The sequence below is a fragment of the Thamnophis sirtalis genome, unplaced genomic scaffold (assembly GCF_051295495.1).
Source record: "Thamnophis sirtalis isolate CommonGarterSnake01/CBP01778 unplaced genomic scaffold, rThaSir2_p1.2 scaffold_3, whole genome shotgun sequence".
In the NCBI taxonomy this organism is placed as follows: Eukaryota; Metazoa; Chordata; class Lepidosauria; order Squamata; family Natricidae; genus Thamnophis; species Thamnophis sirtalis.
In genome coordinates, this window is record NW_028261383.1 from 35,472,874 (window position 1) to 35,495,811 (window position 22,938).

Consider the following 22,938-nt stretch of genomic DNA (forward strand, 5'->3'; position numbering starts at 1 on the left):
AGGCAGCTGATAACTGTTGGGCAGCCTTGGTCCCCTCTCTGCCTCTGACACAGAGCCCTCATGAGAGCTTTCCCCAGACACCAGGACTGGCCCATGTTCCTCCCCAACCTCTTCATCGTCCAAGTCTGCTGCAAGCTCCGCTGGCGGGCCACAACAGGTTATTACTCACGATGGTGATGTATGATGCCCTTTTGGAGGCCACCTGCCAGCAGACTAATGGGCTTCTTTGTGCAGTTGTTTAGCTACTTTAAGAACAGCCTGCTGGATGAAATGGGCCAGGAGTCTGATCCAGCAGGGCACTTATTTATTTATGACACAAGCATTTCGCACCAGACATTTGTGTAGTGTGGACACAGTGGCCACAAAACCCCAGGGAAAGAGATGTCTTACTAAAATGGAGAAATTTCTTGCAGCCCCTGAACGCTTGGGGATAAAGCAAATGTTTTATCATGCCACCATCAAAATCTGATGGACACTTTTTGGATTAGATCAGACAGATTGGGCTACGCTGGACAAATCTGTCTTTGAAGCAAGATTTCGTCCCCTTCTGCCTTTAGGAGATGTTCATCCAAGAGACTATTGTCGTATTGCACTGGGTTTCTTGAGTGCTGTAAGCGTTTTGGAAAACATAATTTGAAAGGGATGGTTTTTTTAAAAAAAAGGGGGGGCTGTTTTTCTTTTGAATATTTAATTCCTTTGGCTGCTGTGTTTAGAGATTTTGAAAGAGATTTGTATTGTGAATCAAGAAGTCACCAAAGATAGCTCTTCCAGGAACTTGGTAGGGGACTTTTGACAAGCTGGCCCATGTGCAAATCATAGAAATAAGAGAGAGAGAGAGAAGGAGGGAGGGAGAACACTAATCTGATTCATACATGCCAAATAATTAGCTAAAGTAAAACCAGAATTTATCAAATAAACTAGAAGTCAGTGTTTACACACAGTGGACTAAGCCAGAGGTTGTATTCAGCCAGTTTTGACAGGTTCTGGAGAACCAGTAGTGGAAATTTTGAGTAGTTTGGGGAACCTGCAAATAGGCTGGCCCCGCCCCTGATGCCTCCCAGTCTCCCAGCTGATCTTCTTTTGTTGCCCTGAACAGAAGAACGGAGCTGGGAAGCAGGATAGAGGGTGCGGAGGGAATGGGGATTTTGCAGTAACCTTCCCCCAGGAGTGGGGAGGGAATGGGGATTTTGCAGTATCCTTCCCCTGCCACACCCACCAAGTCACACCACCAAGCCACGCCCACAGAATCGGTAATAAAAAAAATTGAATCCCATCACTGGACTAAGCCAACAAAGTACAAACCACATTATTGGTAAACATGATGTGGAATCTATATCATTGGAAATGCTCACAAAAAGAATGATTCCCAGTTTGATCCGATGGTTAGGCTAGAAAATCCTGCCTTAGGCATAAAAGCTAAGCCAGCTGGGTGACTTTGGGCCAGTCATTCTCTCTCAGCTTAACTCACCTCACAGGGTGGTTGCTGTGAGGAAAATACAGGAAGTCCTTACCTTACAACCGTTCGTTTAATGACTGTTCAAAGTTACAACAGCAATAAAAGAAAGTGACTTATGAGAATTTTTCAGACTTTTGGCCATTGCAGTGTCCCTGTGGTCACGTGATCAAAATTCAGACCCTTGGCAACTGACTCATATTTATGACCGTTGCAGTGCAAAGTCAATGAGGAAGACAGATTCACTTCACAACCGAGGCACTTAGCAACAGAAATGTTGGGCTCAATTGTAGCTGTAAGTTGAGGACTCCTTGTAGGAGGAGGAAGGTGTGTCAGATATTTTCACCACTTGAATTATTCTTTTTTTCTCCATGTTTTATTTTATTTATATAACATTCAAATTCCATCAAAGAGTGTGTGATCTGGGTACAGTTATTTTTGAAAAATCATAAACCACATATTTATGATTGCATTCATCATAATAATATTAAAAATACAATAATATAATAGCAATAATACTTAACATCTTCTTTAACAACTTTTCACATTAATATTTCCTCTTTTTATATCTCCTCCTTTCTGACTCCTGTTTCTATTGTCTAGCCAATGATAAAATACATCCCATATCAAAACATATTCAGTTTCTTTATCCTTAACAGTGAGTGTTAATCTACCCATTTCTGCGCATTCTAATATTTTCTTAATTACTTTCTCATTTAACGGAATCTCATCATTTTTTCATTGCTGTGCAAATACAATTATGGTTGCGGTTAGTATATGTAAAACCAGATATATAGTCTTTTTATCACACTTTTCCGGTATAATGCCCAACAAGAATACCTCTGGTTCCAAGTCTATGTGTTGCTTTATCATTTTTTTCCAACCAAATATGTATTTTCATCCAATATTTTTTAGCTTTTGGACACGTCTACCACATATGGTAGTTTGAACCAGATGATAGATTATACTTAGAGCACTTAGCAGATCTATCTTTATACATTTTTGTCAGTCTTGCCGATGCAAAATGCCATCTATAAAACATTTAGAATAGAAGAATAGAAGAATAGAATAGAAGAATAGAGTTGGAGGGGACCTTGGAGGTCTTCTAGTCCAACCCCCTGCCTAGGCAGGAAACCCTATACCACTTCAGACAAATGCCTGTCCAATCTCTTCTTAAAAACTTCCAGTGTTGGGGCATTCACAACTTCTGGAGGCAAGCGGTTCCACTGATTAATTGTTCTGTCAGGCAATTTCTCCTCAGTTCTAAGTTGCTTCTCTCCTTGATTAGTTTCCACCCATTGCTTCTTGTCCTACCCTCAGGTGCTTTTATACATATTTTCTTTGTATGCAGTTGACATAGCCAATTCTTGAATTATTCTTTATAATAATAAAAACAGGATATAAGTAAATACATTTATTTTTTTTTAAATCATTTTAATGAGACAATCCCCTCCCCTTACAATGAATGACTGTCAGCCCAACCTCAATTTCCCAGAGAAGGATAGGAGTGTCATAGGCCTATGGCCATGATGGTGAACCTACAGCACGCGTGCCACAGGTGACACACAGAGGTCTCTCTGTGGGCACGCGAGCCATTGCCTCAGCTCAGCTCTACCACGCATGCGCACACGCCTTCCCACCAGCCAGCTGATTTTTTTGGGTCCCACTTTTGCTCCGAGGAGGCTGCAGGGAGGCCTACTAGGCCGAAACCGGGGCATGGGGGAGGGTCACAGCTGCAGAGGGGTGGGGGGGAACACGGGGGGAGCAGGTGCCCATTCGCAGAGGGCGGGTGGGGGGGCGCATGCATTGCATTATGGGTGCAGGCACGCGCAAACGCTTTCAGCCCACGACGACAAAATTTAGCCATCAGTGGCCTATGGGCTGCAGCAAGACCTCTGCCTAGGGGGGGCTCCGTGTGCCTTTCTCCTCTCATGGACATACAGGAAAAAATAGCTCGAGGGTGAGAGTCAGCCAACTGTACAGCGTAAAAGTTTGCATTTCTCTCCCGGCTATCTGTAAATGCTGATCTATAAATACCCACCCGGGAGATTCCAGATTTTGCTTTGGCAGCAAAGCAGCAACAGAGCCAGGAAAATATTAGAGAGCAAAGCAGGAAGCCGTGGCAACAGGTGCGGAGCGACGAGAAGGAATGGTAAAAGGAGAACTTCCCAGCTGTCCTGGCCCGGAGTTGCATTGGAGACTTGAGCGCAGTCCAATCCAAACTCTTTCTCATCGACACAGCTATGCTATGGGGATTTGGGACGACCCTCCCTCTCTCTCTTTCCAGCTGAGCCTCTTCCCAGAGGCTAAAAAGAGAAGCAGGCAAAAGCTTCTTGGATGATACTCCCCAAAGCTGCAAAGCCTGGCAGATCAGGAAGTGGTCTCCCCCCACCCACCCCCCAATCTGCTTAAAGGGCGCATCTGGGGAATGAGCTGGGATACCATCCTGACACTGCAGAAGACGTAAGTTTCATGCATTTGCTGGGTTTTAGTGGAAGATAACCTGGTCCGTCACCAGGACCTGTTTCCAGTCTTAGGAAGACAAACATGGATCATTGAGAACTTCAGAAGCTCCTGGGTTACAGTTGGCTTGCCTGCAAGAATGACCCGTTTCTTTAGGTGTCAAACCTCTTGATTTTGCTACCTAATTACATGGATTTATTTAGCATACGGGGAGGGGGGGGAATTCAGCCACCTTGTCAGACAAATGACAGCCCACCATATGCTCTTTATTGGGAAGTCCACTTACCATCTAGCGCAGTGGTCACCAACTGGTGGTCTGTGAGAAATTTTTGGTGGTCTTGAGAAAAATAATTTGCATTTTTTATATTGCACTAAATACTATTTATCTTTTTTTTAAAAAATCATATTAGTGGTCCATGGGATTTAAAACTATGAATTTAGTGGTCCTTGAGGTCCGAAAGGTTGGTGAACCCTGATCTAGTGTGTTTCTTAATGGCAAACATTGGGAGGCATAATCAGGGTTGGAATGAATTTTGGGCTCAAATGTTCTTAATCTCAATTTATTTATTTGTTTGTTTATCAAATAAATTGATCAGTAACCGATCAATAATACTGATCAATAAAGTGATCGAAGTCTGACTTTAGATTTTATAATGCAGCAAATAGCTTTGGTAGACTTGATATTCAAGAGACAATGTTTTTATTCATACTGCTTCCATTTCACATTAAAGCAAAAGTGATTTTGGGGGGTGGCTTTTATTTATATTTGTATTCAATTAATAAAACGCTTTTTTTAAAAAAAGATTTTTTAAAATTTGTTCCTCTAGGCCAAATGACACATAAGCAGTAAAAAAATCAATTTAAAAAAGAAGTCCTTGATTTTTTAAAAAAATGGGTTTTATTAATTGAATACAGAATACAGAACAATACATACACTGTTTAAAATCTTGTGACCTTCAGTAGATTATTATAGAAATAAAAACATACACGGCACCACAATATTGTGATAGTGAAACCATTCGCAAATATTATTGTTAAATTATGGAAACACGATATAAATTGATGCAAATAACGTAAATTTGTATTTAATGGACATTTGGATCATGTAACAGAGCCTCCTCCTCCTCTTCCAATGCTCTAGTCAACTGAGGTTTTATTCCATGTGTCTCATGATTTAGAGATGAAATAGCTATCGCCACAAATTATTTCCCAATGTTAACCCAGATTTACTTTCAAGCCAAGCTCTCCCTCCACTAAAGGCTGATAGAGCTGAATAGGTAATCAGAACAGGTTAAATAGGGAATGCGTGAGTTCCATTGTTCTTCTGCTTTGGAAATGGGAGTCCAAGTTGACTGACACAACTTACTAGATCAGCCAAGCTTCCCAACAGTAATGAAGGGGCCCTTTCCTTGTAATCTTCTCTAATCTTTCTAAAAATCCAGCCAGAGAACCCAAAGAACCTGAGATCTCATTCTGGTATTGTTCCAGGTCCCTGCAGCAGAGAGCAGCGATGGCTAGACTTTCCCTGCTCTCATTTGCATGCAAACCCTTGAAATAACTGCTGCTGTGAGCTCCCCAGCAGGCCTGTTCCGGAACTCAAAGCGATAGAAGTCGGCTAATGGACAAAAACATTGTGAAAATGGTAGAAAGAGTGTGGGAAAATGTACGGTACTTTTCGGAGTATAAGACGCACCGGAGTATAAGATGCACCAAAATTTTGATGAGGCAAATTTTTTAAAAAAGGTTTTGCACTCTGCAGACCTCCTAAAATGGCCTGTTTTTTGCAAAAATGGGCCCGATTTTAGTAAAAAAAAAAAAGGGCATGCATAGCCTTTAGGAGGCTTATAGAATGTTCATGGGGGGGGGGCAAAAATGAGCAAAAAATGGCCTGTTTTTCGCTCATTTGTGCCCTCCCCAGCCCCCAGGAGCACTCTGAAAGCCTCCTAAAGGCTATGCACAACCATTTTTGCAAAGGGGGCAGAGTTTCAGGAGGCCAAAAATGCTGTATTCAGTGTATAAGACGCACCCAGATTTTCACCCTCTATTTTGAGGGGGAAAGGTGCATCTTATACGCCGAAAAATACGGTAACTCTCGATGCCTGTTGCATTGCATTGCATTAGAAATTGGATTGTGTGACCGTACATTTGTGGGTTTTGGTGGGGAGGGCTGGTCTCAATGGCCAGCCTAGTGGCTGTTTTCAATTCCATAATTCTGTGATAAATGGAAGATGGTCTACGCATGGAATACCACATCCAGTTGGGTCACAACTTTATAAAAAAGATCTTGAGGCTTTGGAAAAAGAGCAACTAAGATGTTTAAAGGCTTGGAGATTAAAACATATGAAGGACCGTAGCAGGAATTGAGTATGTCCAGCCTAAAGAGAAGAAGGACTAGGAGTGACATGATAGCAGCTTTCCAGTATTCGAGGGGCTGCCATAAAGAAGAGGGGGGGGGATGTCAAATGATTCTCCAAAGCACCAGAAGGCAAGACAAGCAATAATGGATGAAAAGAACCCCACCAGAGAAGCAACCTGGAATTAAGGAGAAACTTCCTAACAATGAGGACAATTAACCGGTGGAACAGCTTTGCCTTCAGAAATTGTGAATCCTTTTTCATCACTGGAGGTTCTTAAGAAGAGTCTGGACAGCTACTTGTCTGAAAGGATATAGGGCAGGGATGGCAAACCTTTTCAGCACCCAGTGCCCAAACCGGAATGTGCGTGCATGTATGTGCCCTAGAGCACCAGAAAACTGAAGACCAGCTGGCTGGTGCGCGTATGCCTGGTTCTTTTGTTTTTGGCCATTTTTCAGGCCATTTTCAGACCATTTTTCTGCCATTCTGGGTCAAAAAATGGCTTGAAAATGGCCCCCCAAAATTGCCCTGTTTTTTGGCTGCTTTTTTGGCCGTTTTCAGGCCGTTTTCCAGCACTCCGGTGCCTGCAAAGAGCAGCTGGCAAGTGCACATGTGCGTGCCGGAAACCAAAAGAGCAACTGTCAACAGTGCGCATGCCCACAGAGAGGGCTCTGGGTGTCACCTCTGGCACGCATGCCATGTGTCCTCCAACATGGGCATAGGGTCTCCTGCTTGATCAGGAGGTTGGACTAGAAGACCTTCAAGATCTCTTCCATCTCTATTCTGATTGATTGATTGATTGATTGATTGATTGATTGAAAGAAACTGTAGGAAGCCCAGTGATGGATTTGCACATCTGTGAAAAAATATTGGGGAAAAAATAAAAGATTGGGTAGAGGAGATTACTACACACCAAATTGCACTAAAACCTGAATTATTTTTGTTATGAATTATAAAAGGAAATTATGAAAAAAATATTAGATGCTTAATTCTGCACATGATCACAGCAGTTGGAATTACATTTGCACAAAACTGGAGAAATAATTATACACCAACAGAAGAAAATGTAATACAAAAAATATTGGAATGTGCAGAGATGGATAGGCTCACGAAAGAACTGAACGAGAAAGAAGAATCTGAATATTACTCCGTATGGGATTTATTGTATAATTGGCTAGAGCAGTGTTTCTCAACCTTGGCAACTTGAAGATGTCTGGACTTCAACTCCGCATTCGCTGGCTGGGGAATTCTGGGAGTTGAAGTCCAGACATCTTCAAGTTGCCAAGGTTGAGAAACACTGGGCTAGAGGAAAGGGGAGGGGGAAGCAGGAAATCAAAAAAAAGGAAGAAAGATCAACAAATTAATAAGCAATACAAAACCGGAAAATTATTAAAAGATAGAAATATGAGATAGACTATAGCAAATAAACATGCAAAACGACTCAAATGTAATAAAGACTGTTAATATATAGAATATTATATATAGCATGAAAAAAAATGTATGAAATAATATAAATGCACACATATATAAAGTTATAGTTTTAAAATATTTATTTGTATAGATAAAAGAATCGCAACAGATATGTAAAAAAATGTAAGGTGTTGCAAAGATGTGAAGTTTGCACAAACAAAATAAAAAGTAAGAAAAAAGGAAACTATAGCAAGTCCTCATCAACTTCTATCAATCTACGAGCATCTTAAGTGTCACAGATACTGCAATATTAAGATAATAGGATCATACCGTAGAACTCATTCAGACCATCGAGTCCAACTTCCTGTGGCTCACTCATCCTTGAGGTGGAAATGAGCTGTGATGTATAGCAGCCTGGTTTGCCTAGTTGCCCTTTGCCCTGACAATTTTATTCCTGGTGGGGAAATGAACCTGGGAACAGAAAACACCCAACAGGCTTACTTTGAAGCGACTCTTCTGCAGAAGAATCTGCAGCCTTCCTACGAGGCAGAAGGACAGGACCCAAGACTTCCAATGCTGAGGATGGACTCAAATGGGGAACTTTCTGGTATCAGTCCAGTCCCTTAACCCTTCATTGCCGCTCAAAAGCCTAATGTCTTGTTTGAATTTGACTCCTAGGGACTTCCTTGGCAATAGGGCAGAAATCGCGTGCCCTTGTATCTTTTGGGATAAAATTAAAGTTATTTTAGGATTTGCACCACAGATTCCAAGTATTTCCTTCTCAACATGGCAGAAAACCCTACTTTCCTTTTTTATGTCATTAAAGATAAAGGTAAAGGTTCCCCTTGTACATATGTGCTGGATGTTCCTGACTCTAGGGGGCGGTGCTCATCTCCGTTTCAAAGCCAAAGAGCCAGCGCTGTTCGAAAACGTCTCTGTGGTCATGTGGCGGACATGGCTAAACGCTGAAGGTGCATGGAACGCTGTTACCTTCCCACCAAAGTGATCCCTATTTTTCTCCTTGCAATTTTTACATGCTTTTGAATGGCTAGATTGGCAGAAGTTGGGACAAGGAATGGGAGCTCACTCTGTTACGCGGCACTAGGGATTCGAACCAACCTTTCTGATCGACAAGCTCAGCGTCTTAGCCACTGAGCCACTGCGTTCCTTTTTATGTCATTATGTTTGGACAAAAGGCCTAGGAAGGTTGCAATAAAAGGGGCTCAGAAGTTGTGCATAGCCATGAAATCCAGACTGATCACTCCTGATAATCCCTTTCATCTAGTTACTAAGTGTGTAGCTATCCTTTAGAAGAGGCTGGGAGCTGCAGGTGCGTGTGCGTGTCCATGTGTGCGTGTCTTTTCTTGCTCCTGGTAAGTGTCAACGTACAACTGACTGGGTTGAACTCCTTCTGGCCTTAGGTGTAAAACCTTCTCAGCCTGAACAGATGCAGGAACTCTTCTCCTTCAAGGGGTGTGCCATGGAGGATCCCTCTTTGACCTCTGGTGAAGGTGAGTTGCAAACAAATCCTGCTTAGTCTTGGATTAACCAACCCTTGAGGTAGATGGCAGAGCTGTGGCTACATTAGGAAGGAAAGGAGTCTCGGTGGATTTTACACCGCTAGTTGTTGTTGACTATAGGAGGGCAGTGCTCATCTCCGTTTCAAGGTTGTGACCCGTGCGAACCCACAGCAGCCCACCCCAGTGCCACACACAGACAATCTTAGAGAGACAAGATAAACATAATTAGCAAGTTCACTGTGCATCTGAGAATCGTCTTAAATTACCTTCACATTAATCTCATTGCAGAAGGGGCTTCTTGTTATATTCTGAACTATACATCCTTGTAAAACTAAGCAACCAGCCTTTGGATGTCTCCTCTAAGGGATCCTCCACTTACAACCAGAATTGAATCCAGAGTTTCCATTGTTAAGCAAGGCGGTTGTTAAGTGAGTCATGCAGTTGTTAAAAGAATCGTGGTTTTCTCATTGACTATGCTTAGCATGACCCCACGATGCTGCGTAACCATTGTAAATACACACCAGATGTCGAGCAACCAAATGTTGATCAGGTGAGAGCAGGGATGCTACATTGGTCACATTTTTCAGTGCTGTAACTTTGAAGATTCACTAAATGGCAGTGGTGGGTTTCAACTTTTTTAGAACCTCTTCTGTAGGTGTGGCCTGCTTTGTGGGAGTGGCTTGCTGGCCAGGTGACCGAGTGGAAATTGCTTGGCAGTCATGTGACTGGGTGGGCGTGGCCAACTTGTAAAATGTGGTGAAACTCACTTAACAATCTCTTGTTTAGCAACCAAAATGTTGGCTCAGAAACTCCGACATTTGAAGCATGCAAGTCTTAAAGCTGTCAAGTTACAAGACCCTTGCACCCCTAACCCTTTAGGAAAGAAAACCCCAAGGGTCTTCAAACCTGACAGTTTTAAGACTTGTGGACTTCAATTCCCAGAATTCCTCCTCCAGTCATGTGGCTCAGGAACTCTGGCATTGAAGTGTGCAAGTCTTAAAGCTGTCAAGTTACAAGGCCCTTGCACCCCTAACCCTTTAGAAAAAAAACCCAGGGTGTTCAAACTTGACAGCTTTAAGACTTGTGGACTTCAACTCCCAGAATTCCTCCTCTCGCTCTTCATCTTGATGATGTGCGGATGGGCGGGGGGAGGGAGCTGGAACTGGTTCTAAACGGCTCTATAGATTTGTGAAACCTCTTCTATAGAAGAGGTTAGAACTGGCAGGAACCCACCCCTGCTAAATGGATGGTTGTGAGTGGAAAACTACCTGTAGTAACCTAGTGATCCCTGCTTCCCTTTTTTTTGCAGACGGCTACTATCCGGTGAAGAAAGGAGAGACCTTCAATGGAAGATATCACGTGGTCCAAAATCTGGGCTACGGGTACTTCTCAACAGTCTGGCTTTGCCAAGATGCTGGGTGAGTAAACAGAACGACCAGATCTTAATTAACTTTTTGATAATAACCCATAGAAAGTGATAAGTATGCATTCGGCTATTAAAGAAGGGTTATAGACTTGACGGAAATCATTTTTACGGCAAGGAAAATAGTTTTAATTCCAGTGTGGGTGTAAGAGAAGATTGGTGTTCGAAACCGTGAAGTGGTGGTGCCAGTTCCTTTGTGAACCTTACAGAGAAAGGACAGAGGTGAACACCCAGGGCTCTCTTAACGTATGGGCCTGATGGGCAATTGCCCATGGGCCCTATGAGCATAGTGTGCCCATACTAATCTGTGTATGTTAACCCTTCAATGCACCTTGTATCATATAAATACAGCAACATATTGATTACATTTCATGTCATTTTTTAATTAATACTAACATGAAAATATATACTTAATTTTATTGACAATTTACATTTTTATTCCTGTGAGTAGTTGCTGTAGGGGCCCCAGTGCACTGCTTTGCCCAGGGGCCCATAATGCTGTCAAGATGCCCCTGTGTACACACCCCCTCTTATTTTCCTATTACAAGAGTGTATGGATTTCTTAGAAGATAGCGGTATCTGGTCTCCTGCCCTTAGAAAGATTATATTAAATTTACCTTCCTCAATTTAGTATCTTCATGCTGACTAGAGAATTCTGGGACCCTAATACTTTTGGGAGACGCCTGTTGGAGAAGCAATAGCAATCGCAGACTTATATACCAGTTCACAGTGCTTTATAGCACTCTCTAAGCGGTATGCAGAGTCAGCATATTGCTCCCAACAATCTGGGTTTTACCAACTTCGGAAGGATGGAGAGTCAACCTTGAGCCAGTAAGACTTGAACTGCTGGCAATTGGTAGAATTAGCCTGCAATACTGCGTTCTAACCAGAGGTGGTATTCAGCAGATTCTGACCAGATCTGGAGAACTGATAGCGGAAATTTTGAGTATTTGGAGAACCGGTAAATACCACTTCTGACCGCCCCCGCCCCCACCTATTCTCTGCCTCTCGAGTCCCATCTGATCGGGAGGAAATGGGGATTTTACGGTATCCTTCCCCTGCCACGCCTACCAAGCCATGCCTACCAAGCCACGCCCACAGAACCAGCAGTAAAAAAAAATTGAATCCCACTATTGGTTCTAACCATTGAGCCTCCATGGTTCTGTGTCATCATCACTCACTGAGAATTACTCAGGTTGACTGACAATCATTCATTTTTTAAAATTAATGTTTATTAAAGTTTAGAACTAAGAACAATGTAAAAGAGTAAAAGGGAAAAAGTGCAAGGAAAAATATTTAAAAGAAAGAAGAAATATACACAGTAAAGAAAAAAGAAGATAGATACACATGAATTCCCTCTTCATCTTGACAAGTAGAAACAATTTCAGTAACTTAGCACTTTCTCTGATACTATTGAAAATAGAATGAAAAGTCTCTTCTTCCTCTATCTCAGCTTGTGTCTATAAACAAATCTTTAAACGCTTGTAATTTATCAGCAAAAAAAGTCCATTAAGAGTTGCTAGAAACAACAACATATATACTTTAACTTCAATCAAATAAATTAACTTTGTACTTTTTCCTTTGCTTTTAATTATCGTCATCTCCAATCTCTTGAAATAATGTCCCAGAACTTGATTTCTTTTCATTGTTCTTTAAAACTTTAACACTTGTTTGTACATCCAAAATAGTTATCCGAGTCATTTCTTGTGATATATTATTTGCACATCCCTTTTAATTATTAAGTCATCAGCTAGTTTTATTGTAACTCCAGTGTGACATTGTTTTCATCTCATTATAATAACCTGTCATTTTAAAATCCACATTGGAATAAACCTTAGTCTCTGTCTTATCCAGTAAAACCAGTTCCTCTTCTATAATTCCTTTTGAATCAAGTTTTATGACAGCAGACAATCTTAAAAATAATTTCTGAGTGCGTAGTCCCCAAATATCTTTGAATTCTTCCAAAGTTACATTGCTCAAACATTATTAGTCAATCTTTTCTCTTTTATTTATAATCTTTGCTTCTGGTTCTCTCCAATGTCCAACCTTCAAAATCCCATTTTATGGTGTTTTTTTTTATTTTTTGATCAACAGACTTTTTCCACAGGAAGAATTCTTGTCATTAATTTTAAACACTTATTTCAAAACAATCTGACTCCTTAACCTGTTTTAAATGTTCCAAAATAAACATTCTAACCACACTATGGCTGTTTATTCCAAACTAAAATTGTTTTTAAGTCCTTAAACTTGCATAAAACTTCTTTTGCCAAAGATTGAAGGAAACTCACTTGGTGTGAGGGAAAAACACTTTTCTGAAAATCATTCATTTATATATATATATGTATGTATGTATGTATGTATGTATGTATGTATGTATCCATGCATGTATTTATGTATACACACACACACACACACACACACACATGTTTTCGTAGATTTTCACGGGTGTAGGTATGCTGGTCTTGTTGTATTCGGATCTTTTCCCATGGAAGATTGAGATTGTCTTGGCAACGTTTCAGCGAGGTCTCACTCGCCATCTTCAGGTTGGTGTTTTTGGCTTAAAGCGTGGCCAGAGCTGCCGTCTTTCTATAAATCTTGGTGGGGTGTGTGGAGTGCAGACGTTGTTTCAGTAAGTGGATTGATATGATGTGTGGCTGTATCATGATTGGTAGATTGGTGCTGATTGGTGCTGGCTGTGGGTCCGTTGTTGTTTTGTGTTGTAACGGCCTGGGTGGTCGGTGGGGCTCGTTTATTTACCAGGGCTGGTTTCCAGATGTCTGGTAGGTGGGAGGTATCGTCACTTTTATTCATGTTGTGGGGGTGTTTCTCTATTTCGATGCCTTCCATAATTATTCTCTTGTTGAAGTGTTCAGTTTTGGAGATTAACATGGTTCCTTCAAAATTAATTTCATGTCCTGTAGCTTTAAGGTGCTGGAAAAGGGAGGAAGTTTTTTCTTTTTTTCTTCAGGCTGATGTTCTCGGCTTTGTGTTTGTGTGAGACCTCGCCGAAACGTTGCCAAGACAATCTCAATCTTACATGGGAAAAGACCCGAATACACATCAAATATGCTTCCAGATAGACCTTTTTATTATGCAATTGTTCTGTCTCACTCAGTAACTGTGTGGATTGGCCAGGCAATGTTGTTTTCTGTCAGCAACTGTCAGGTACAAGAACCAAGGAAGACACATAGAATTACTTCAGAGCAGTTTCCTTTATTGTTCCTCACCTACAGACAGAATCTTGCCAATCTAAAGCAACTATTTGCATCACTATACATATTATTATGAGAATTCCTAGGGAGGAACCTTCTTAATTCTCTTTCTCCTGACCAAACTGTCTTTGCTGTCTTTTTGCCCTCTGGAATGCAGCCACTCCTTCCTACATTCCATCACCGTAATAGATGTCTTCCTATTTCTTCAACCATCCTTTTTTATGCCTTCATCTCAAAACAATCCACCTAGCAGGAAAGGATGGAATAATTGCACAGAGACATCTGATTGAAAGTGCTTTATGTTCTTCATTTGAAGCAACCTTAACCCAGCATTGGAACCTGAGAACTAGAGGAAAGGCTGAAGAACTCGGCAATGCCTTTCTTAAACTGGCTGGAAGAGTGACTTACCGTATTTTTCAGAGCATAAGACACACCATTTTTCCTCCAAAAAGAGGCTGAAAATCTGGGTGCGTCTTATATACTGAATACAGCATTTTCTGCCTCCGAAACCCCACCCCTTTCACCAAAATGGCCCTGCATAGTTTGTAGGAGGCTTTCAGAGAGCTCCTGGGGACTGGGGAGGGCAGATAGGAGCATAAAATGGGCCATTTTTTGCTCAATTTTGCCCCCCCCCCGGCCCCCAGGAGCACTCTATAAGCTTTCTGAAGGCTATCCATGCCCTTTTGTGGGCAAAAAATGGGCCCGTTTTTGCAAAAAATGGACTGTTTTTGGGAGGTTTGCAGAGTGCAAAACCTTTTTAAAAATTGCCTCTTTAAAACCTTGGTGGGTCTTATACACAGCTGCATAATGGGCAAAGAAAGAAATTCAGAAGGATACCCCCTGCCCAGGTTCTCAAGCAGGAGATTTGTTCTTTCAGATGTGCAAGATTCTATTAGTGTAGCCTTATACAGGGGTGGGATTCAAACATTCAAACATTTAGCCCAGTTACTGGGTTGGTGTGGCCATGATGGGCTTAGCCTAGTTGGCCTCCTGCCCCACGGCGGGGTGTGTGTGCTTTCTGCCCTCCCTGGGCTCCAGAAACTTTCCTTGAGTCTCCAGGAGGGCAAGAACGGCCTCCCTAGGCTCCGGAGGCCCGTTTCTGGCCTTCCCAAACTTCCGGTAGGCCCATTTTTCACCCTCTCTGAGCCTCCGTGTGCACCCTGCACTTACCTGCATCCCAAATGGGTCACCTGGGGATTCCTGCGGCAGGGCAGGGGCGGGGCAGAGTGGGTGGAGCCAGCCAGGAGTGGGATTTGGGGTTTTTCCAAACTGCACAGAATCTTAGCTAGAGGTTCTCCCAAACCCCTGCAAACTCCCAGCAGCCCACCCCTGGCCTTATAATAAAATAGAATTAACTCATCCAATTGTGTTTCCTGTCTGGTCTACCTGGGTACAGGGAATACGTTCATATCAGGCTACAAGGGAAATTGGAATCCTAGGCTTTGCTTTCCTAGAACAGTTCAATCCTTTAAAATAAGAGGGTCTGACATTTTCCTCTGGATTCAGTGCTGGGAAAGGTTTAGGGAACCAGATATTAGTGGGTGCTGAAATCTTGGGAGCAGCAGAGGAAGTACAGACCTGAGAGACTTTCCCTTTTTGCAACAGAGGCATCCTTAATAGATACCTCCCTCTCCCTGGTGAGATGTCTATCTTGCTGTAAGAAAAGCAGGCTGAACTGGAAGGGCAGAGTTAAACATGTCATCAGTTTGGAATCCTTGGGTTGCCACAAGAGACCCAAGTCCAGCCCTCCATGAATTCCATTGACCCTCATCTAGGGCCAATTTAGCTTTGACCCAATTTTTGTGTAAAGGTGGAAATAATGAACTCTTCTGCATTTTGAATCCAATGAAGGCACCTGATTATTTGCATCTAACACCTGCCTAGCACATATTCCCCTCCCACATATCTATTTCCTACTCTGTGTTTGGCTAAGAGATATCTGTCCTCTTTGTATTGTACCTTACAACACCTATCCACTTCAATATTCAATTATTTCAAGGAAACCATCACGTCCCAATTTATCTCTAAAGGTTGCCCCTTGAAAGCAGGCTTCATCAATGGACTTCCACAGCTAGATGAGGAAATGTGGGCTGATGTCTGAAACAGCGGCCAATGGCATTCAAAGCAACCCAAAGCCAAGAAAAAAGATCTTTTATTCTGTTCTCGTTTTAAGCAATGAGTTTTATTTCAGGAAAAAGAGGTGTGTGGCGGTGAAGGTACCTAAAGGAGGGGAGAATTTTGCTGAGGCAGCCCTGGATGAAGTCATGCTCCTTCGCTATGTAAGTATCAATGAAGAACAGAATAATAGAGTTGGAAGGGACCTTGGAGGTCTTCTAGTCCAACCCCCTGCTCATGCAGGAGACTGTTTTTCATTCCAGGCAGATGGTTGTCCAATCTCTTCTCAAAAGACTCCAGTGATGGAGCACCCAACCTCTGAAGGCATGCCCATCCACTGGTTAATTGTTCTTAGTGTTAGGAAATTTCTCCCTAGTTCCAGGTTTTCTCCTTGATTAGTTGCCACCCATTGTTTCCTGTCTCACAGTTTGATGCTTTGGAAAATAGGTTGACATCCCTTCCTCTTCTTTGTGTCAATTCTCAAATGTTGGAACACTGTTATCATGCCACTCCCTAGTCTTTCTTTTCACTAGAGTAAGATAAAAGTAAAGGTTCTCCCTCACATACGTGCTAGTCAGTTCCGGCTCTAGGGGGCGGTGTTCGTCTCCGTTTCAAAGCCAAAGAGCCAGTGCTGTCCGAAGATGTCTCCATGGTCATGTGGCCGGCATGACTCAATGCCGAAGGTGCAAGGAGCACTGTTATTTTCCCACCAAAGGTGGTTCCAATTTTTCTACTTGCATTTTTTACGTGCTTTCGAACTGCTAGGTTGGCAGAAGCTGAGACAAGTAACGAGAGCTCACTCCGTTACGCACCACTAGGGATTCGAACTGCTGAACTGCCGACTTTCTGATCAACAAGTTCAGCATCTTAGCCCCTGAGCCACCAGGTCCCATTTCATAGAGTAGACATATCCAATCCCTGCAACCGTTCTTCAGGATGAATCAGGATGAACCCAATCTGGTTTCCCATCTCAAGAATCTATAAAGCGGTGTTTCTCAACCTTGGCAGCTTGAAGAGGGGTAAACTTCAACTCCCAGAATTCCCCAGCCAGCCATGCCTGGGAGTTGAAGTCCACCCCTCTTCAAGCTGCCAAGGTTGAGAAACACAGCTATAAAGAATGGGGGAAACCTCTGGCCCACAAAGTCTATTTTGGCCTATCAGGGTGGCCCATCTGGCCTGCAGAATCTTCTCCTGATCCTTTGCATGTTCAACTACCTCGGAGGGATGCTGAGGAGGAGCACAGGTGAAATCATCAGGAGGATTGTTGAACAGCAAAAAGTGGAAGATGCCTATCCCGATATTCCTGCTTGTTCATCCCGCCTTGATTCACACTGCTTGTCGAGACAGGCACTTACTCCTCTCCAGTGGAGGCCTATAGAACATCGGAGGCCAACCAGATATTTATAATTTACAGCAACTTCAGTCAGTGTGCCTTAAGTGGTAGCTCGGCATGAAAAGGACAGGCCCACCTTTTTGGTGCTCCATAAAGAACAAGCTGGATTGCTCCTCTGCCTGCTGGTGTATATAAATCTAGATTCCAATTATCCCTAAACTGCAGAACTAGGAAAGTTCAAGACACTCTTAAAAAAAATGAGTGATTTGCATAAATTCTGTACAATTATACGGCTGGCAGGAGTCATTCGGTCCAACCTTTTGTTCAGTGAAGGAATTTAAATTAAAGCATCCCCAACAGATGGCTATCTAGCCTCTGCTGGAACACATCCAGGAGAGTAAAATCCACCACCTCTCTGGTACTTACTTTCCCTGCTAAGCTGCTCTTACATTTCCAGAAGCCTTTCTTAACCCTCAATCAAATCTCTCTTCCGGTAAACTAAGCCTGCAGGAGTTCCCTGCTTTGAATTCTAGGATGACAAAGAGAAAAGACTGTAGCTTTCTTTGTTGGGTTCACCCTTCTTCTTCTTCTCCTTCCTCCTCTTCTTCTTCTTCTTCTTCTTCTTCTTCTTCTTCTTCTTCTTCTTCTTCTTCTTCTTCTTCTTCTTCTTCTTCTTCTTCTTCCTCTTTCGGCAGGTAAACAGCAAAAGGAGGAAAGACCGAGGCAGCGATTACATCATCCACCTTTTAGATGATTTCAAAATGATCGGAGAAAATGGTTTCCATATCCTTTGGTTGATAACACAGCTTGTCAGGGTTCCAAGTAACATCCCCAATGAAAGAAGACTCCGAGGCTCAAGTTTCCTCAAAGTTCCATTTCACTAGAGATGCCATATTGGCACATCTGGGAAAACCCGAATCTGAAAGCTTCTAGGTTTTCCCCACCCAATTGAAAGTTCAACTCCCTGCCCAGCACCCACATGATCCAATCAGGCACTGTCCCAACTGGAGATGCCTCCCAGTCACGCCACTCCAGGTGCAGGGCGAGTTGTCCTTGACTCTCTGAGAAAGCCATTTTATTTAGACTATATTTCACCCATACTCCATATAATCCCCCCTCCCATTTTCCCACAGCAGAAAATGTGGCAGGCCAGAAGGCCCAATGGAAAAGATGGCTTTCAGGCTTGACACTGGGACCACGAGGCCACCAAGCCAGACTTGCATTTTCTGAATGCCTCTTCCTCCTCCAACCGAGTCTTCTCCAGATATGATGGACTATGACACTCCTTATCTGATGGGAACTGTTGATGGGAATTGTAGTTCCATACATCTGGAAAATCCTAAATTGGGAGAGCTAACATTGAAAAGGCTAATAATGGGGATGGATTAGATAGATGGATGGATGGATGGATAGAAAAAAAGATAGATAGATAGATAGATAGATAGATAGATAGATAGATAGATAGACAGACAGACAGACAGACAGACAGTGTTTCCCCAAAAATAAGACAGGGTCTTATTTTCTTTTGACACCCCCCCAAATAAACACTTGGCCTTATTTTCAGGGAGGTCTTATTATTTTTGAGGTGCAGGAGGTGGCGAGCGTGGTCACCTCATGGCTGCTGCTGTGTTGCAATATTTTCAGGAGGGCTTATTTTTGGGGAGGTCTTATTTTTGGGGAAACAGGATAGATAGATGATAGATGACAGATAGATCAATAGAGAGAGACAGAGAGAGACAGAGAGAGATAGAAGATAGATAGATAGATAGAGATAGATAGATAGATAGATAGATAGATAGAGATAGATAGATAGATAGATAGATAGATAGATAGATAGATAGATAGATAGAAGTTTATTTATTAAAATTTTATAGCCACCCATCAGTCAATGATTCTGGACAGCTTACCATTCAAAAATAAATATATTACTTTTAAAAAGACTAAAAACATTTTAAAACCAAAAATATTAAAAAAAACTTCCTAATTAAATAGACATAGGAGCAAGATATTTAATTACCAATACAGTCAGGAAATGGGGCCCTTAACACATTCAGCAACCCCAATCACGGAAACATAGCCAGACTTTTCGGGTCCTACAAAAGGTTAACAGGGTTGGGGTCGTTCTAAACCTCCAAAGGGAAGACGTTCCACTGCAGAAAAAGGCCATCTTCTGGGACCAGCCCGGCCAATCAATAAACTGAAGGGAGGAATTAAAATATCACTTGATTTAAAAAACAACAACAACTATTCAGGGAAAGTGGTTGTGTGTGGTTTGGACAGATTCATTAGGGAGATGGCATCTGCTCTCAGACTTTATTTGCAAAAGATAAGATTCCAAAGGAAAGAGAGCAGAGGTGAGGATGGAGAAGGTGGTGGGAAATCAAGCTCTTTCTTGGAACACTTCCCCAGATGAAAACAGTCCTTGGGAGAAGAGCTGCTGATCAGGTGACAGCTTGGAAAAAGCTCAAGATGGCTGACCCCATCAGAGAGGTGATGAAATCGCACTGCAGCTGTTCTCCTTCCTCTGTGTGGCAGCCTGACAGAAGAGCAATTTCTCTCTCAGGGCAGACAGTGTGAGGGAAGAGCCGCATCAAATGTGGCCTGTCCTTGACAGGGAACTTTGGCTAAATATGGTTTCTCTGTCTGTTCCCTCCTGTCAGTGATTTTGTAGCTTTGGCTGAAAAACTGCAGACAGGCATGGGAGATCTTTTAACTTTCATTAAATAATTTACTTGTGTTGTTCAACAACATCTCAACCTGCTGCAATCCCAAAGTGGGGTGGCCTAGAATAGTGGTATTGATATATAGTGGGTTTCAGTAGGCAAGAACCAGACCAGCATTGCTGCAACAGTATTTATTGACTCGAAAATGGAACTGAGGAACTGCAGGCAAATGCCTGTGATTTATACTCTGGGCCACAAGGCCTTAACCAATCATAGAACTAGAAAAAGCCTACCCAAATATAAATGTTCTAATTTTCCCTTCAAAAACAGTTGGGGTCATCTAAAGGTTAGTTTCACTTTAGCACAGTTAACAGTTGGGGTCATCTAAAGGTTAGTTTCACTTTAGCACAGTTAACAGTTGGGGATCATCTAAAGCAGTATTTCTCAACCTTGGCAACTTGAAGATGCCCGGACTTCAACTCCCAGAATTCCCCAGCCAGCGAATGCGAATGCTGGCTGGGGAATTCTGGGAATTGAAGTCCGGGCATCTTCAAGTTGCCAAGGTTGAGAAACACTGATCTAAAGGTTAGTTTCACTTTAGCACAGTTAACAGTTGGGGTCATCTAAAGGTTAGTTTCACTTTAGCACAGTTAACAGGACTACATACATTCAATACATAACAGTAGAAGAAATCAAGATTACATGCAGAAGAGCCAAAACATTACAATGGTCAATATAATCAATGATTCCTGCAATGAGCACCCACCTATTCATGGGAACAGATTTTAACAGAATAACAGAGTTGGAAGGGACCTCAGAGGTTTCCTAGTCCAACAGGGGGGTTGGACTAGAAGACCTCCAAGGTTCTTTCCAACTCTGTTATTCTCAGGCAGGAAACCCTGTACTATTTCAGACACTTGGTTGTCCAATCTCTTCTTAAAAACCTCCAGTGATGGATCATTCACAACTTAGAGCTGGACTTCGGCCTCAGTGAGAACTAGATTCAAAGAGGTTGGACAACCATTTGTCTGAAATGGTACTGTAGGGTTTGAGCCATGGCGGCACATTGGTTAGAATGCTTTACTGCAGGCTACTTCTGCTGACTGCCAGCTGCCGGCAGTTCGATCCTGATTGGTTCAAGGCTGACTCAGCCTTCCATCCTTCTGAGGTGGGTAAATGCGGACCCAGGTTGTTGAGGGCAACAGGCTGACTTTGTAAACTGCTTAGAGGGGTCTGTAAATCACTCTGAAGCGGTATATAAGTCTAAGTGCTACTGTTTCCTGATTGAGCAGAGGGTTGGACTAGAAGACCTCCAAGATTGCCCCCAATTCTATTATTCTGTTAAATTCCTATTCTACCACCAATTGTCCTCATTTGAGGACTGTTGGCAAAGTGCTGTTGCCCACCTCATTTGTGAGGCTAAAAGGCAGGAAGTCATCCTGATTGCTGCCCTGAAGTCTATGGAGAGGGGTGGGGGAAATAAAATAATCTAAAATTCCTAGATGATGATATCTTGTTGTTGTTATCCACATCTCACAAAAATAAAGGCCCCATTTGTTTAGAGGGTTGAGAGAGAGAACTGACCACAGACAATGTCTTTTTATAGCCTTAATTGTCGAGAGCCAGAAAATGCAGTTAGGTTTTGCAAGTGTGTAAATAAATAAACCACAAAGTCTTGCCTGGAGCAAGACTGATAGCCTTGGGTTTGCCCTTGACTGTCTCAGCTGACATTTTAGGAGGTACACCATGCTAAAAAGTGCCCCTCCCATCTTCATGCCTCCCCACTCCCCCTTTTAGAGCAACTTCAGCATTAGAGGAACCTTCTCAGTTAGTGGATCCCTGACTTGGCCCCACATGTATGCTTAGTGATGGAACTGCTGGGACCTTCGCTCCAGACTCTGCTGAGCTTCCGAGGCTCCCAAGGACTCCCTCTGCCCTTTGTCAAGAAGGCCATGCGCCAGGTGAGTAGAGCTTCATCCGAGAGCTGAAGGACAAAAAGGTGCAGCGGTTGGGGGAGGGTGCGCCAAGATCTGCGGAGTGGCAGAGGTGGCGTGGTGATTCAAGCGTCACCCCCTCCTTTGTGGGCATGGACACAATAGGTAGGACTTCAGTCACAATACTACACCTTGCATCCTGCAGAAGTTGACACCAGTGTTGGGTTCCGGATCCTGTCGCAACCGGTACGCTGCGACGGGGCCAGGCATCCACCACAAGCATGCACGCTGCACGTGCATGTGCACAACCCCTTCCCCAGCTGCTCAGCAGAGCGTCACGCAGGTGCTGTATGCTGCGTGCACAAATGGCCCGATAGAGTCAAATACAGGTAAGGCGGGAGGAAGGGCCCTCCGCAGTACCGTACCGGAACGGTACCTGCTGCTCCTGGTACCACTGGTTGACACATACATATACGGCTATAACCCGGACCAGAGACAGTACATTAAATTTGGGGGGATCTTATGCCCAGAGGGGCTAGCCGGATGCCTATTCTCCTGCTTTCCCCCTGTGGAATGGAAACACCTGCTAGTACAGAAGTCCCCAATCCCTGGTCCATGGATCGCTACCGGTCCACAGCCTGTTGAAAACCAGGCCGTGCAAGTGGCAGGCAAGCACACAGATCTCCATTTGCGCATGTGCGGGATTAGGTTGCACACACTAAAGCATCTCCTTCCACCCCTGACTGCCACTTCTACTGCTGGCTTCTGGAGCTGCAAAGGTTGGGGACCGTGTTGTAGTAGATTCCCAACTGAGGACAAGGTATCAAGGTATGAGCCGTGGTGGCGCAGTGGTTAGAGGTTAGTACTGCAGGCCACTTCAGCTGACTGCTATCTGCAGTTCGGCGGTTCAAATCTCACCAGCTCAAGGTTGACTCAGCCTTCCATCCTTCCAAGGTGGGTTAAATGAGGACCCAGACTGTGGGGGCAATATGCTGACTCTGTAAACCGCTTAGAGAGGGCTGAAAGCCCTATGAAGCGGTATATAAGTCTAACTCCTA

The 22,938-nt window shown here is 43.2% G+C and overlaps 1 protein-coding gene across 1 annotated transcript in view; it reads left to right on the top strand.

Annotated features, from left to right (window-relative positions):
* Positions 1–3,549: 3,549 nt before the first annotated feature.
* LOC148047917 (SRSF protein kinase 3-like) overlaps positions 3,550–22,938 on the top strand; it is a 32,337-nt gene continuing 12,948 nt past the window's right edge. The window contains exons 1-6 of the mRNA XM_087708668.1: positions 3,550–3,916; positions 9,102–9,191; positions 10,510–10,618; positions 16,027–16,114; positions 17,979–18,065; positions 21,800–21,907. Of these exons, the coding sequence (XP_087564794.1) occupies positions 9,128–9,191; positions 10,510–10,618; positions 16,027–16,114; positions 17,979–18,065; positions 21,800–21,907 (456 nt within the window). The 5' untranslated portion in view covers positions 3,550–3,916; positions 9,102–9,127. The remainder of the gene's footprint in view (positions 3,917–9,101; positions 9,192–10,509; positions 10,619–16,026; positions 16,115–17,978; positions 18,066–21,799; positions 21,908–22,938) is intronic.